The sequence below is a fragment of the Mobula hypostoma genome, chromosome 2, assembly GCF_963921235.1.
Source record: "Mobula hypostoma chromosome 2, sMobHyp1.1, whole genome shotgun sequence".
NCBI lineage: Eukaryota > Metazoa > Chordata > Chondrichthyes > Myliobatiformes > Myliobatidae > Mobula > Mobula hypostoma.
In genome coordinates this window covers 175,813,662-175,826,896 of record NC_086098.1, presented here as the reverse complement: position 1 = coordinate 175,826,896, position 13,235 = coordinate 175,813,662, and the positions used below count along the sequence as shown (strand labels likewise).

General features: G+C 43.0%; 1 protein-coding gene across 1 annotated transcript in view; it reads right to left on the bottom strand.

The window, feature by feature from the left end:
• The window catches only part of LOC134342694 (microtubule-associated proteins 1A/1B light chain 3A), a 46,371-nt gene extending 34,748 nt beyond the window's left edge, over positions 1-11,623 (bottom strand). The window contains exons 1-3 of the mRNA XM_063041125.1: positions 11,469-11,623; positions 8,829-8,884; positions 500-606 (exon numbers count right to left, since the gene is read on the bottom strand). Of these exons, the coding sequence (XP_062897195.1) occupies positions 500-606; positions 8,829-8,884; positions 11,469-11,508 (203 nt within the window). The 5' untranslated portion in view covers positions 11,509-11,623. The remainder of the gene's footprint in view (positions 1-499; positions 607-8,828; positions 8,885-11,468) is intronic.
• Between the last annotated feature and the right edge of the window lie 1,612 nt (positions 11,624-13,235).

Below are 13,235 nucleotides of genomic sequence, written 5' to 3'. Positions count from 1 at the left end.
TTCAGCGCTCAGGTGTGTGAAGTCAGTCCAGGCGCCCGATGACTGCAGGCAACAACTGCTTCCAAACCAGGCGATGTGGGATGCAAGGCTCTTGCACTTCCCAGCTTCTCCCTCTGCCCTTTCAGGCATTTCTGCCCTGAGATGATTTCCACTACCTACTCTATCCATTCCATATGAACATCGACTTCCCTCTGTTTAACCGAGTTATGAAGCTCTTCCTTACAAAATCTCTCCTCAACCTTCCTGGCACCAAAATAAACCTCGGTAAGTCCTGGCCAGATTTTTAACTAAAACCTTTTATCCATGCAATCCCTAATTGAGGGTTAGTCCATTTATTCTATGTTCTAAATGTCCATCAAAGGTCAATGGAGGCTACATTGGCTAAAGGATAAATTCTCCATCCTCTTCCGCTTCTATTTTTAAACAAACTCCAGACAATGTCCGGCATTTCCAATCCAGAAAAGTACTTCTCCTCTGCAGACTGGATGGTTATACTCACCGAATAATCTTAACAAGCTCACTCATGTTGACGTGGTCAGGAACGAGGAATTTGGTCTTGTCCAGCACTGGCAGCTGTTTCTCCCCCTTGTATCTTTCGATGATTACCTGTCAACGAAACAGATGCACAGTCAAAAGGTTCTACTTATTTACTTAGAGACCGAGTGCAGACAGACACTTCTAATCCAACAAGCCACTGCCCAACAACCCACCTCTTTAACCCTAGCCTAATCATAGGACAACTGCAATGACCAATCAGTCTACTAACTCCTGCACCTCTGGACTGTGGGAGGAAGCCCACGTGGTCACGAGGATGAACGTACAAACTCCTTACAGACGGCGCTAGAATCGAACTCCATAATGCCCCGAGATGTAATAGCACACGCTAACCGCTACACTACCGTGCCCTTGAAGGAACAGGAGACCCAAAACGATGGGGCAAGAAAGCTTAATAATGTGGGAATTAACCAGGTAGTGAATTTCCCTTTTCAAACAGACAGTTAGGTTAAAAAAAAGTGTCAAGACCACCTTGGATCCTTCCAGAGAGGAGTATCCCCAGTAGATATGGGAGGATAACTGACAGCCAAAAATGTTGATCTTGCACAGACAGCTTAACAAAACCTCTGGGAGGACAGTGCAAAGGAAATAAAGCTCTATAATTTAACACTCTCAGTGGCCACTTATTAGGCAACACCTGTATACCTGCTCATTAATTCAAATATCTAATCAGCCAATCACATGGCAGCAACTCAATGAATAAAAACATCCCAGGATATCAGCAGTTTCTGAGATACTCAAACCAACCCATCTGGCACCAACAATTATTCCATGGTCAAAGTCATCTGCATCACATTTCTTCCCCGTTCTGATGTCTGGTCTGACTAACAACTGAATTGCTTGACCAGGTATGCACTGTATTGAAAAAACAAGCAGGTAGGCAGAGAGGGTGGGGTGGCTCTGTTGGTAAAAAATGAAATCAAATCCTTAGAAAGAAGTGACAAAGGACCAGAAGATGTAGAATCATTGTGGGCAGAGTTTAGAAACTGCAAGTGTAAAAAGATGCTGATGGGAGTTATGCACAGGCCCCCTAACAGTAGTCTGGATGTGGGATATAAATTCCAATGGGAAATAGAAAAGATAATAAAGGCAATATTACAACAGTCTGGGGGATTTCAATATGAAGGGTGACTGGGTAAATCAGGTTGGTGCTGGACAAGAGGGTGAATTTGTAGCATGCCTATGAGATGGCTTTTTGAGCAGCTTGTGACTAAACCCACTATGGGGAAGGCAATTCTGGGTTTGGTGTGTTGTGAACCAGATTTGATTAGGGAGCTTAAGATAAAGGTACCCTTAGGAGACAGTGATCATAATATGCTAGAATTCACACTGCAGTTTGAGAAGGAGAAGCTAAAATTGAATGTATCAGTATTACAGTGGAATAAAGGGAATTAGAGGTATGAGAGAGGAGCTGGCCAAACTTGATTGGAAGCGGACACTATAAAGAACGATGGCAGAGCGGCAATGGCTGGGGTTTCTGAGGGCAATTTGGAAGATACATTCCAAGTATTCTACAGGAAGGATGAGGCAACCATGGCTGACAAGGGAAGTCAAAGACAGCATAAAAGTAAAAGAGGACGTATGATATTGCAAAAATTAGTGGGAAGTTAAAGGATTAGGAAGCTCTTAAAAACCAAACAGCAACTTAAAAAAAAAGCCATAAGGAGAGAGAAAAATGAAATGTTTATTATTTGGCAATACAGCACCAAGTAGGCTCTTCTGACTCTTTGAAACACACCACCCCAGCACCCCATTAACCCCAACCTAATCACAGGGCAATTTACAGTGATCAACTGTACATCTTTGGACTGTGGGAGGAAACCAGAGCACCTGGAGAAAACCCACACATTCCACAGGGAGAATGTACAGAGACTCCTTGAAGAATGGTGCCAGAGTCAAACTCTAAAACGTCCCGAGCTGTAATAGCATCACACTAATTGTTTTACTACCTTGGCGTAGGTAAGCTAGGCAATAATATAAAAGAGGGTACCAAATGTTTTTTCAGATATATTAAGAGTGAAAGAGAGGCAAGAGTGGATATCAGACCGCTGGAAAATAATGCTGGGGAGGTAGCAACGGGGGCCAAAGAAATGGCGGACAAACCTATTAAGTATTTTCCATCAGTCTCCACTGTGGAGGACAATAGCAATATGCCAGAAATCCAAGCGTCAGGGATTTGACAGAGGAGGCAGAAGTGAGTGCAGTTGCTATTATTAAGGAAAAGGTGTTTGAGAAACTCTAAGGTCTGAAGGTAGATAAAACACCTGGACCAGATGGACTACATCTTGGTGGTCTGAAAGATGTAGCTGAAGATATTGTGGAGGCATTAGTCATTGGGTATACTTAAAGTGGAGGTTAATAGTTTCTTGATTAATCAGGGCATCAAAGGCAACGGAAGAAGGCAGAAGAATGCGGTCGAGAGGGATCAATCAACCATTATGGAATGGCAGCGCAGACTCAAGGGCCTAAATGGCCTAATTATGCTCCTATGTCTTATGATCTGTGAACTCGGAAGTTGGCTCTCTCAGGCTTTTGCATCTTGTGCCTGATGGAGGAGAGAATGACTGGGATTGGGGGTGGTGAGTTTGATTATATTAGTTGCTTTCCCAAGGCAGGAAGTGCAGTGGGAAATCAGTGGAAGGGAGTTTGCTCAGTGTGATGGACTGGTCTGTACTCACAACTCTCTGCGATTCCTTGCACAAAGCAAGATCTTGCATTATATCAAGTGTTGCTTCACCACGCCAATGACCCAGGTTGAACCGTGACCTCTGGTACTGTGTGTAGCATGCATTGTCTCATGGTGAGTGAGTTTTTAGATGTAATGTTAATATTCTCTTACGGTATTTTATTGAGGGATAGAAATACTGCAATCACTCGAGTCGAGTATGATGTTCTCCTAAGGGGTTGTCTATTGGTGGGTCCTCGGGAGTCTGTAGAGGCCGATCCGGGATCCACATATTCTGCTGCAGAGTGGGTACGAGTAAGTGGTGGCTGTGGTCAGTGGTTGGGTCTTTGGGCTGTTCATTCTCTCCTTTCACAGCTGCCACTTGTTCTCTGTGGCACAGCAGAAGTCGCTCTCACGTAGCGCAGTTCTCTCTTGAACAGATTTCCTCCAGGTGTATCTATTTGTGCAATGTCCTCCCAGTTTCTAGATGTAATGTTGAATTTCTTCAGGCTGATTTTCATGTCATCTTTGAAGTGCTTCCTTTGCCCACCAGGGGCTCACCAACCTTCCTTCAACTTGCAGTAAAGGATCTGTCTGAAGAGACGCGAGTTAGGCTTCCCAGATGACATGACCTATCCATCAGAGTTGGTGTTGCTTTCTCATGTTGGCAATGCTGTTCAAGTTGGCCTCCTCCAGTAGAATGGTGTTAGTGGGTCTGTCCTTCCAGCTGATCCTCAATCTTTCATAAGATTGTTTGTGGAGATTCCACCCATGTGACCAATTATCTTGCTAATCCCAACGTCTTTGGAATGTGGGAGGAAACCAGAGCACCAGAGGAGACCCAAGTGATCACAGAGAGATGATACAAACTCCTCACAGGCTGTGTCAGGAATTGAACCCAGGCCGCTGGCACTATCATAGTATTACCCAGTAAGACCCAGGGGTTCTTACTGGTACAGACCAATACCATTAAGCAAACGGTCTATGGTACGTGGCCAAGTGGTTAAGGCATTGGACTAGCGACCTGAAGGTCGTGAGTTCCAGCCACAGCCGAGGCAACGTGTTGTGTCCTTGAGCAAGGCACTTAACCACACAGTGCTCTGCGATGACACTGGTGCCAAGCTGTATGGGTCAATGCCCTCCCCTTGGACAACATTGGTGTCACGGAGAGGGGAGACTTGCAGCATGGGCAACTGCTGGTCTTCCATACAACCTTGCCCAGGCCTGCGCCCTGGAGAGTGAAGACTTTCCAGGCGCAGATCCATGGTCTCGCAAGACTAATGGATGCCTGTGGTACCCAGGTTGGGAATCCCAGCACTAACCTCTACACCATCGTAACATGCAATGTAAGCATGCAGGAGGTTAAATGATCAGTGTAAATTGCCCTTCAAGCAGGGGGTCCCAATTGTTTTAATGCCATGGACCAATACCATTAAGCAAGGGTTCCGTGGACCCCAGGTTGGGAACCCCTGCTCTAGAGTATGGAGGGGTGACAGACTCTGGTAAGAGTTGATGGGAATGTGGGGAGGATGGATTACAGGAGAATTGGTGGGGGATTGGGGTGGAGAATGGGAACACCGAACCAGCAGATGACGTTTAAACATAGGATGAGTCACTGAGCAATAGAGCACGGATACAAGCCATTCAGCCCAAGAAATCCATACCGACCATGGTGCCCACCCATGTCATCTGAATTTCCTGCATTTTGCCCATCTCTCTCCAAGCCCCGCCTCTGCAGTTATCTGCCCACCTGTTATCTATTAACACTTAAATCCAGGTGTGCTTGTTATTAATATGTATAGTGTTCACCCTGTAGGCCTCACATGAGAGGGGAATTTCAATGCACCCTGAATTATTGTACCCCTGCAATCAATGAAGTTTAATGTAATTGCTATCCAGTACCCAATCATTGCACCCGATAGCAATGACAGCATTGGGAATGGCTGACCTCGATACTCAAAATGGCAATTTGTTGACAATCTTACTTCTGCCCTTCAAGTTTGTCCAACATGCACTAAGAGTAACCAGTGCCTCTGTAGGCAGGAGCTCAGGGAAGTACATACACTCAGTAGCCCTTTATTAGGTACACACCTGTACACCTGCTCATTAATCCAAATATAATCAGATATAATAATGAGTGGCAGGGTGGAGATGTCTCAACCAAAGGAGGTGCAAGATGCTCCTTTCCTCCGCTAGCCTGCAGGTCACCCGTGGGCAAGGTGAGGGTCACATGAAGCCATGGGAGCAGGTGGTGCATATCACAAGTCACGGTTATACAACCACTGACGCCGGGCAGACAATCTCTGAAGAGTATTGATAATGGCTGGGCTCACCTGTCTTGTAAAGACACTGCCAGAAAGCGGCAATGGTAAACCACTTCCGTAGAAAAATTTGCCAGAAACAATAATGGTCAAAGTCTACGATCACCCATGTCATACGACACAACACATAATGAGGATGATAATCAGCCAATTATGTGGCAGCAACTCGATGCATAAGAGCATGCAGCCATGGTCAAGAGGTTCAGTTGTTGTTCAGACCAAACATCAGAATGGGGAAGAAATGTGATCTAAATGACTTTGACTGTGGAATGATCATTGCGGTCAGACAGGACAGTTTGAGTATCTCAGAAACTGCTGATCTCCTGTTTTTTTTCCATGCACACCAGTCTCTAGAGTTTACAGAGAAGGGTGTGAAAAGCAAGTAAAAAAAAATCCAGTGAGCGGCAGTTCTGCGGGTGAAAACACTTTGTTAATGAGAGAGGTCAGAGGAGAATTGGCAGACTGGTTCAAGCTGACAGGAAGGCAACAGCAACTGAAATAACCACATGTTACAGTAGTGGTGTGCAGAAGGTGTTGAGGGGCTACAGAGGCAGAATTTCACAAACATGCGCACAGTGGCACACATTATTAGGTAATAAAGTGCCCACTGAGTGTAGAATGCTTTCAAAGAAATAGAGAAAATATGCAATGGTGCTGGGTGAACAGAAGCAGACATTTCAGAACACAGCAGTTTGATGGCATGTAAGGCAGGAGGGTTACCCAGGAGAGAGATGCACTTGTCAGTCTAGATGTGAAGTACAACAGGCATACCTCAGTGCACGCTGGCAGTTGTCCAGCATCTCATATTCCCACCCATTCTCCATCTGGAAGCAAGTTAGTTTTATTATTAAATGGGAGGACATTTGCTATAAACAAAAAGATTATAAAACAAATGCCCTTTTAAAATTAAAAAGAAAAATATTTATCCCCAGTCTCAAAATAGCAGGATGTACTTGGGCAGATCATTTCAGATACAAGAGCATCATAAACAAAGTGCTGGACCCAACAACTCCCGTTCTCAATATTATTTATTTACTTTATTATTATTATTTGTACAATGTTTTCTTTTACATATTGGTTCTTTGTCAGTCTTCATGTACAATTTTCATTGATTCTATTGTATTTCTTTGTTCTGTGAATGCCTGCAAGAAAATGAATCTCAGGGTAGTGTATGGTGACGTGATGGTACTTTGATAATAAATGTACTTTGACTTTGATCTTGAGCAACACACACACACACACAAAATGCTGGAGGAACCCAGCAGGTCAGGCAGCATCTGTGGAGAAGGATAAACACTCAATGTTTCGGGCTGAGAGCCCTCAACAGGACTGAAAAGGAAAGGGGCAGAAGCCAGAATAAAAACATAGGGGAAGGGAAGCTGATAGGTAATAGGCGAAAGCAGAGGGGCGAGGATTTGCTTTTCCTATAGTGGGGGAGACTGAAGACGGATCTGGGAGAGGCAAGTTAGGAGTGGAGTAGATAAAGGGCAATAGTAAAGATCTTTTCTCCATGTTGGAGCTCGATTTCAACGTTTAGAGAAATTTGGATGGTTATGTGGATGATAGGAGCATGGAGGACTATGATCCCAGTTCAGGTCGATTGGGCAGGTTAAATGGTTCAGTATGGACTAGATGGGCCGAAGGGCTTGTTTCTGTGCTGTACTTTCCTATCACTATGTCTAAAACAAGACACAGGTGTCAGGCACAAAGTTTAGAACTGATCTGAGGGCGTTTCACACACAGAACCTAGATAATATCTGTGTGAGGTGCAGTAGGAAATGGGTACTGTTAAGCTTTAAACAGTATTTAAATAATCACACAAATCACTAAGGCTGGGTAAATGGAACTATATTGATAAATGCAGTGGAGATATAGGAGACTGCAGATGCTGGAATCTGTTTGAGGAACTCGTGGTCAGGCAGCATCTATGGACGGAAATGTTGCAGGTTAAGAACTTTCATCTAGATTGACAGTGGAGGACAGGTAGCGATATAAAGAGTGAGGAAGAGGCGGGACAAGAACTGGCAGGTGATTGGTTCATCCAGCTTGAAAAGGGATGATTGACAGGTGGAGAGTGCGACTAGCGATAGTCTCTGAGGTGACAGATAACAAAGGGCTGGAGATGATGATGTAATATAAGTGAAGGTGGGGCACTGAATCAAACAAAAGGAGATGAATGGATAGATGGGACGGGGGGAGGAGTGTGTGGGTGATGGACAGATAGAGTGGGCTGGAGGAGGGGATAGAAGCCGGGTGCTGGAAGAGGAATTGGGTAGGCGCTGAACAAAGAAACAAGAGACTGCAGCTGCTGGAAATCTGAAGCAACCAGCAAAAAAAAACTGGAGGCTTGCAATACAGTGGCTAGCATGGTCACGACGGGCCGAAGGTCCGTTCCTGCGCTGTGGGACTATAACTTATGCCAATAATACTACCGTGATAGTTCATTCTCGTCCTGTCTAGGAAACTTGATTTAAACGGTGTGTGAAATAAACGCTATTAATCGCCAAGAGATCCTGCCCCTTTAAGACGAAGTTCCCAACAGGCAAACGCATTAGCACGCTCTTTAATTTTAAAAGTGGTGCCAAGCGGCTTGCAAAGGAGAAAACGGCGCAGGAGGTTGTTAGCTCAATGCTGTCGACTTCCCGAAACGCAATGCGGTAAAATGCAATGATGTAATGCCGTCTCTGCTCGTCACCGAGAAGCCGGCTTCATCCCATCCCATCCCACCTGCCCATCGCAGGGCTGCGCACACAGTACCGCGAAGCAGCACGTCCACACCAACACATTTAAAGATAGTCAAAATCCCACTTAACAATCGTTTTACAACTGAGAAGTTAGTAAGAATAATTGCAAAAAAAAATGTTTATCCAGCCTTGACGGTCATTAGAAAAGGATTATCGACTGTTAGAGAGCCGTCGGAATCTATATGGCTGGCCAACCCGAGACGGCTTCCATCATTAAGGGACTTCACCACCTAGGGCACGCCCTCATTACTACCAGAGAAGAGATACAGGATTTCTGAACGGTTAATGAAACTATGAATTCTACTTCGCTATATTTGCAATACTTATTTATACACATTATAACTTGTATGTCTTGTACTGTAGAAAACTATCTTAAAACAAATTTCACGACATATGTCAGTGATGATAAACCTGATTCTGGCTCTTTGAAACATTCCCGTTTATCCAGTCAATTCTCAGCAGTAATCCAAAGCGAAACTCTATTTTTAAAAAAAACAAGCAATTCCAACTCTAGTCTCAGTACTGAAGTGAACGGTGACTTACTGGTATCTTGTTAGGATGCTGGTCCCGAATCTGCTGAACTTCCTTAACTCTGTCAGCTGCAGTACAGGAAAACAAGATACATTAAGATGACCCGGTTGTCAAGACAATAGATTTATTTAATAGATAGCATCAAATTAGGCAAGAGGGTTGAAAGTAAATTTATTATCAGAGTACATGTATTTACCTTCATTTTCTTGTGAGCTTCCTCAATAAATCCATAATAGAATAATAACTATTATAGAATCAATGAAAGACTGCACCAATTTGGGCATTCCATCAGTGTGCAAAAGACACAAATTGTGTAAATACAAAAAAATAATAATTATAATAAGAGGCAGTATTTCATGAACTTTTGCAAGCCATTTGTTGGCTTGTAGATAACAAATGTCCACACCCTGAAATGGATTGCAAATATGTGATTTAGAGGTTTGAAAGTTTTGAGAGATATAGGCCAAACAAGGCCATCTTAGATGAAAATCCTGATTGGCATGAAGCAAGCGGTTGGGCCGAAGGGCCTGTGTGCGATACGAAGTCTTGATTCCCTGGACAAAGGGGCGGATTGGAACACAATATCACCTGGTAGATACAAGGATAAGGAGACAACTATTCGTACCGAGGGTGGACGAGTGAGTCACTAACTCACTGTTCCTCCCTATTATTTATGATTATTATTTGCAGAGTTTATCTTCTTTTGCACATCGGTCAGTCTTTGTGAGTGTTTTTTTAAAATTGATTCATCTGCATTTCTTTGTTCTACTGCGAATGCCTACAAGAAAATAAATCTCAGGGCAGCATATAGGCACTTTGAACTTTCTGGGGTCCCTTCATCTGGAGAGGTAGTGGAAACCCAGGGTACCTGGACCCTGGGTGGATCTGCAGGCATTTACAACTCAATTACATGGGATACACCCAAGTACCAGAAACAGTACTGCGAGTTACTGCTCTGAAGGCCGTCAATAGGTCTCTTGTCACATTAAAACTCTCCCACCTTTTAGAATATTACATCAAAAATTTAGTATAGACGGTAAAGTACTAACGTTTTAGTATAGAAAAAAAGGAAATTATAATCCGTTTATTAAGCGTTAGTTCGAGTCACACGAACACAGGATGCAGACAATACTTGGTTTGGCTCCGACTAAGAAAAGGCGATACGAAAATAATTTAATCGAATCACGATATTCCGGAAATTTAAAGGACTCAGTAATTAAAATCTGATTTTTAGTTTCCATAATTTCGATCCTGCCCAAAAAGTTTCAGGAGCCAATATTTGAACGTAAATAAGCAAACAAGACCCAAATCTCCATGAGAAAATAGTTTGAGAAAAGGGCCTCTTGCAGGAATTGTTATAGCAAGTCCCGGTATTTAACGCCAAACGCAGCTTTGCACGCACCACCAAAAAAATGGACGAAACGTATTTAAATAACAGTGCCTGTAGCCAAAGTCAAACCACTTAAGAGTCATTTATAACTAGATGTCAAAATATGTATCCATTACGTATTACGTCATTTGTCACGGCCTGACAAACTAGTCAAGTTTTTGAAAATAATTTTTAAAGTAAAGCCGTAAATGAATATTAAAATGTTCATTATTCCAAATTGATGTGTCTTATAAACTATCATTATAACATACAATTGTGGCAAGAACAGAAATTACTTCTGAAACAGGAGCGATCAATAGGGAATAATCGCTGTGGTTATTGTTTAAACAACGTCCATCACTTTTAAGAGTTATGAAATAAACATTAATTTGCCCTAAATGTAAAAATTGCACGTTATACATAAAGAACTGGTGCTCCGCCCCACCCCACTACCAAGTCGCTGGCAAAATATAATGTCGTTACGTTTTATTTTTAAAAGGAAAGGCAACATTTTAAAACATTGTAGCTTGGATCGGCTGACAAAATGGGACTTTTTTAACATTAAATTTCCGATTGGTGGTGGAAGGGAAACGAGAAAAAAAACACCTGCAGAGATGTAGGAATTCTTTGTCCATAACAGATTTGTTTTTTTTTAAAAAGAGGCGACTTTACTGTAAAATGGCTTCCAAAGGACGGTAACAATAACAAGAATTCACAGTTCTTTTTTGTTTTGAAAGCGCTTTCCCGAGAATTGCTGTTAATGTTAGCTCGAGTCACGCTGATATAGGTTGTATATCAACGCTGAAAGATATAACTTGGGTTTGTCTCCCATTGACAAGGGAGATAAAAGAAAGATAATCAAGATTTGTGTCAATTATAATGCTGAGAGTTGGGCTTTGAATTTGTAATACATTGTCCCCAGGCAGAGCGCGTCCTCTTTGTTTAAACACGTTAGCGAAGGCTCCTTCTTCGCTCTGCCTGCGACTGGGCGCTTGATACCACCCTCTCTCTCCTACCACATATTCGGCTAGGGCTCTACCCTCTGAGCAGCTGTCTAAGAGAATCCACAGCGGCATCACTCCATATCCCAGTCAGCTGAGAGGAGGTCAAAGGCAAATAAGCCCCGCTGAGGAAGGAGCGAGAGGGAGACAGAGAGAAAAACACAAGCCAAGACTCCTCGCCAAGTATTTCATTTCTCGCTTTACCCGCCCCCTCTCGAAGATCCTTCATTTCTCCCATTTTTTTTCTCGCTGCCCCGCCGCCTCTACAGCTCGACCACCTACCGTAGCTTCTCCTCTGTTTGAACGACTTGTCAGAAGGCATTTTCTAGGTTGGAGAATCCGAGGATAAGACGTGCAGCGGACGCGGCTGTTCCCGATGTGTCTAAACACAGGACGATGTAACAAACCGTATCACGTGAACACCCCGACGTCAACGCACAGACACTAAAGGGGGAGGGCGCCTGTTCGCCGATTTTTAATCGCATTTCATCGCTCGCTGCAAAGGAAAAAGTGCCAGATCAAAACTTTTCTTTTATAAAGTTAAGCTGTGGAACTGTAATCGAATAACATTCAGTTTAAAAGTTACTTAGTAACACCGTCAGAAAAGGTTAATAGTTTTAATATTTATGTATACTTCATCATCTCTATTACGCTTGCAGATTTCTGAACGGTCCATAAATACGACCTCGTCATACGTCTTATTTTAATAATGCTTATGTCTTCCCGCTGTAATGCTGCCGGCATTTGAGGGCATATGTCAAGTGATAATAAACCTGATTCTGATTCAGGAGTTGTGCGAACTTTGGATGGCCATGTTTATGAAAGGTCAGAACACCTCTGTTTACAAGTCATGGACCTCAGATGTTAAATGTTTCTGTCGACGCCCCCTCCCCCCACTGTGCTGCTTGACCTGCTGTGTATTTTCTGTTTTTATAGGAAATCTCTTCTGCCTATACGGTAAATGTTTTCGACTCAAGGTTATTTTAATGGTTGTTTCACTGTAATTGGGTATATTCACTGAAGATTCTCAGCATCCAGATCCTGGTTCAATCGAGATGATAATGCTACTAAATTAGGCACCAAGGTAGCGTAGCGATTAGAGCGACACTATTACAGCTCGGCCTAGTCTTATCTACCCAGATTTGATCCACAGTCCTCTAAACCTCCGTGCTGGGCAAAGGGACGGTACAATTAGAACAGAGGGAACACTACTATTTCAAAGATGGGAGTCCAATTCCACAGTCATCTGTAAGAAGTTTGTACGTTCTCCTCATGTGACCACGTGGGTTTCCTTCAGGCGCTCTGTTTTCCGACTTAAAGACCTACATTTTAGACCATAAGACAGGAGCAGAAGTCGGCCATTCGGCCCATCGAGTCTGCTCCGCCATTTTATCATGAGCTGATCCATTCTCCCATTTAGTCCCACTCCCCCGCCTTCTCAACATAACCTTTTAGTAGGCTAATTGGTCATTGTAAGTTGCCCCATTAGATCAGTGTCAAATCATTGAGCCCAAAGGGTCTGTTCTACACTGTATCTCATAATAAAAGTAAATAAATAAATGTTATGATCAAATGAATTTGGTGGCATTAGTCTATTATTGTCACATGGATCCAGATACAGTGAAAAGCTTGTCTTGCGTTTTGTTCACACAGATCAAATCATTACACTGTGCATTGAGGTAGAATAAGGTAAGACAATAACAATAATAAAGTGTAACAGCTGCAGAGAAAGTGCAGTGCAGGTAAATGATAAAGATAGTAAGGTCAAGATTTCAACAGTTATGAGGAAATGAATCTCGGTTGTACGTGGTGACATATACCGTATGTACTTTGATAGCAAATTTACTTTGAATGTTTAACTTTGATCTTACAGAGAAGGTGTTCTGGTAATGACTTCTGTGGGGGTGACCAAAACTGGGGAATGTATTTAAAGACAGTCACAGATAATTCAGGAAAATCTTGTTTATCCTCAGAGTAGTTAGAATGTGGGACTGAGGCTTTATAAGGCATTGGTCAGACTGCACTTGGAGTATTGTGAGCAGTTTTGGG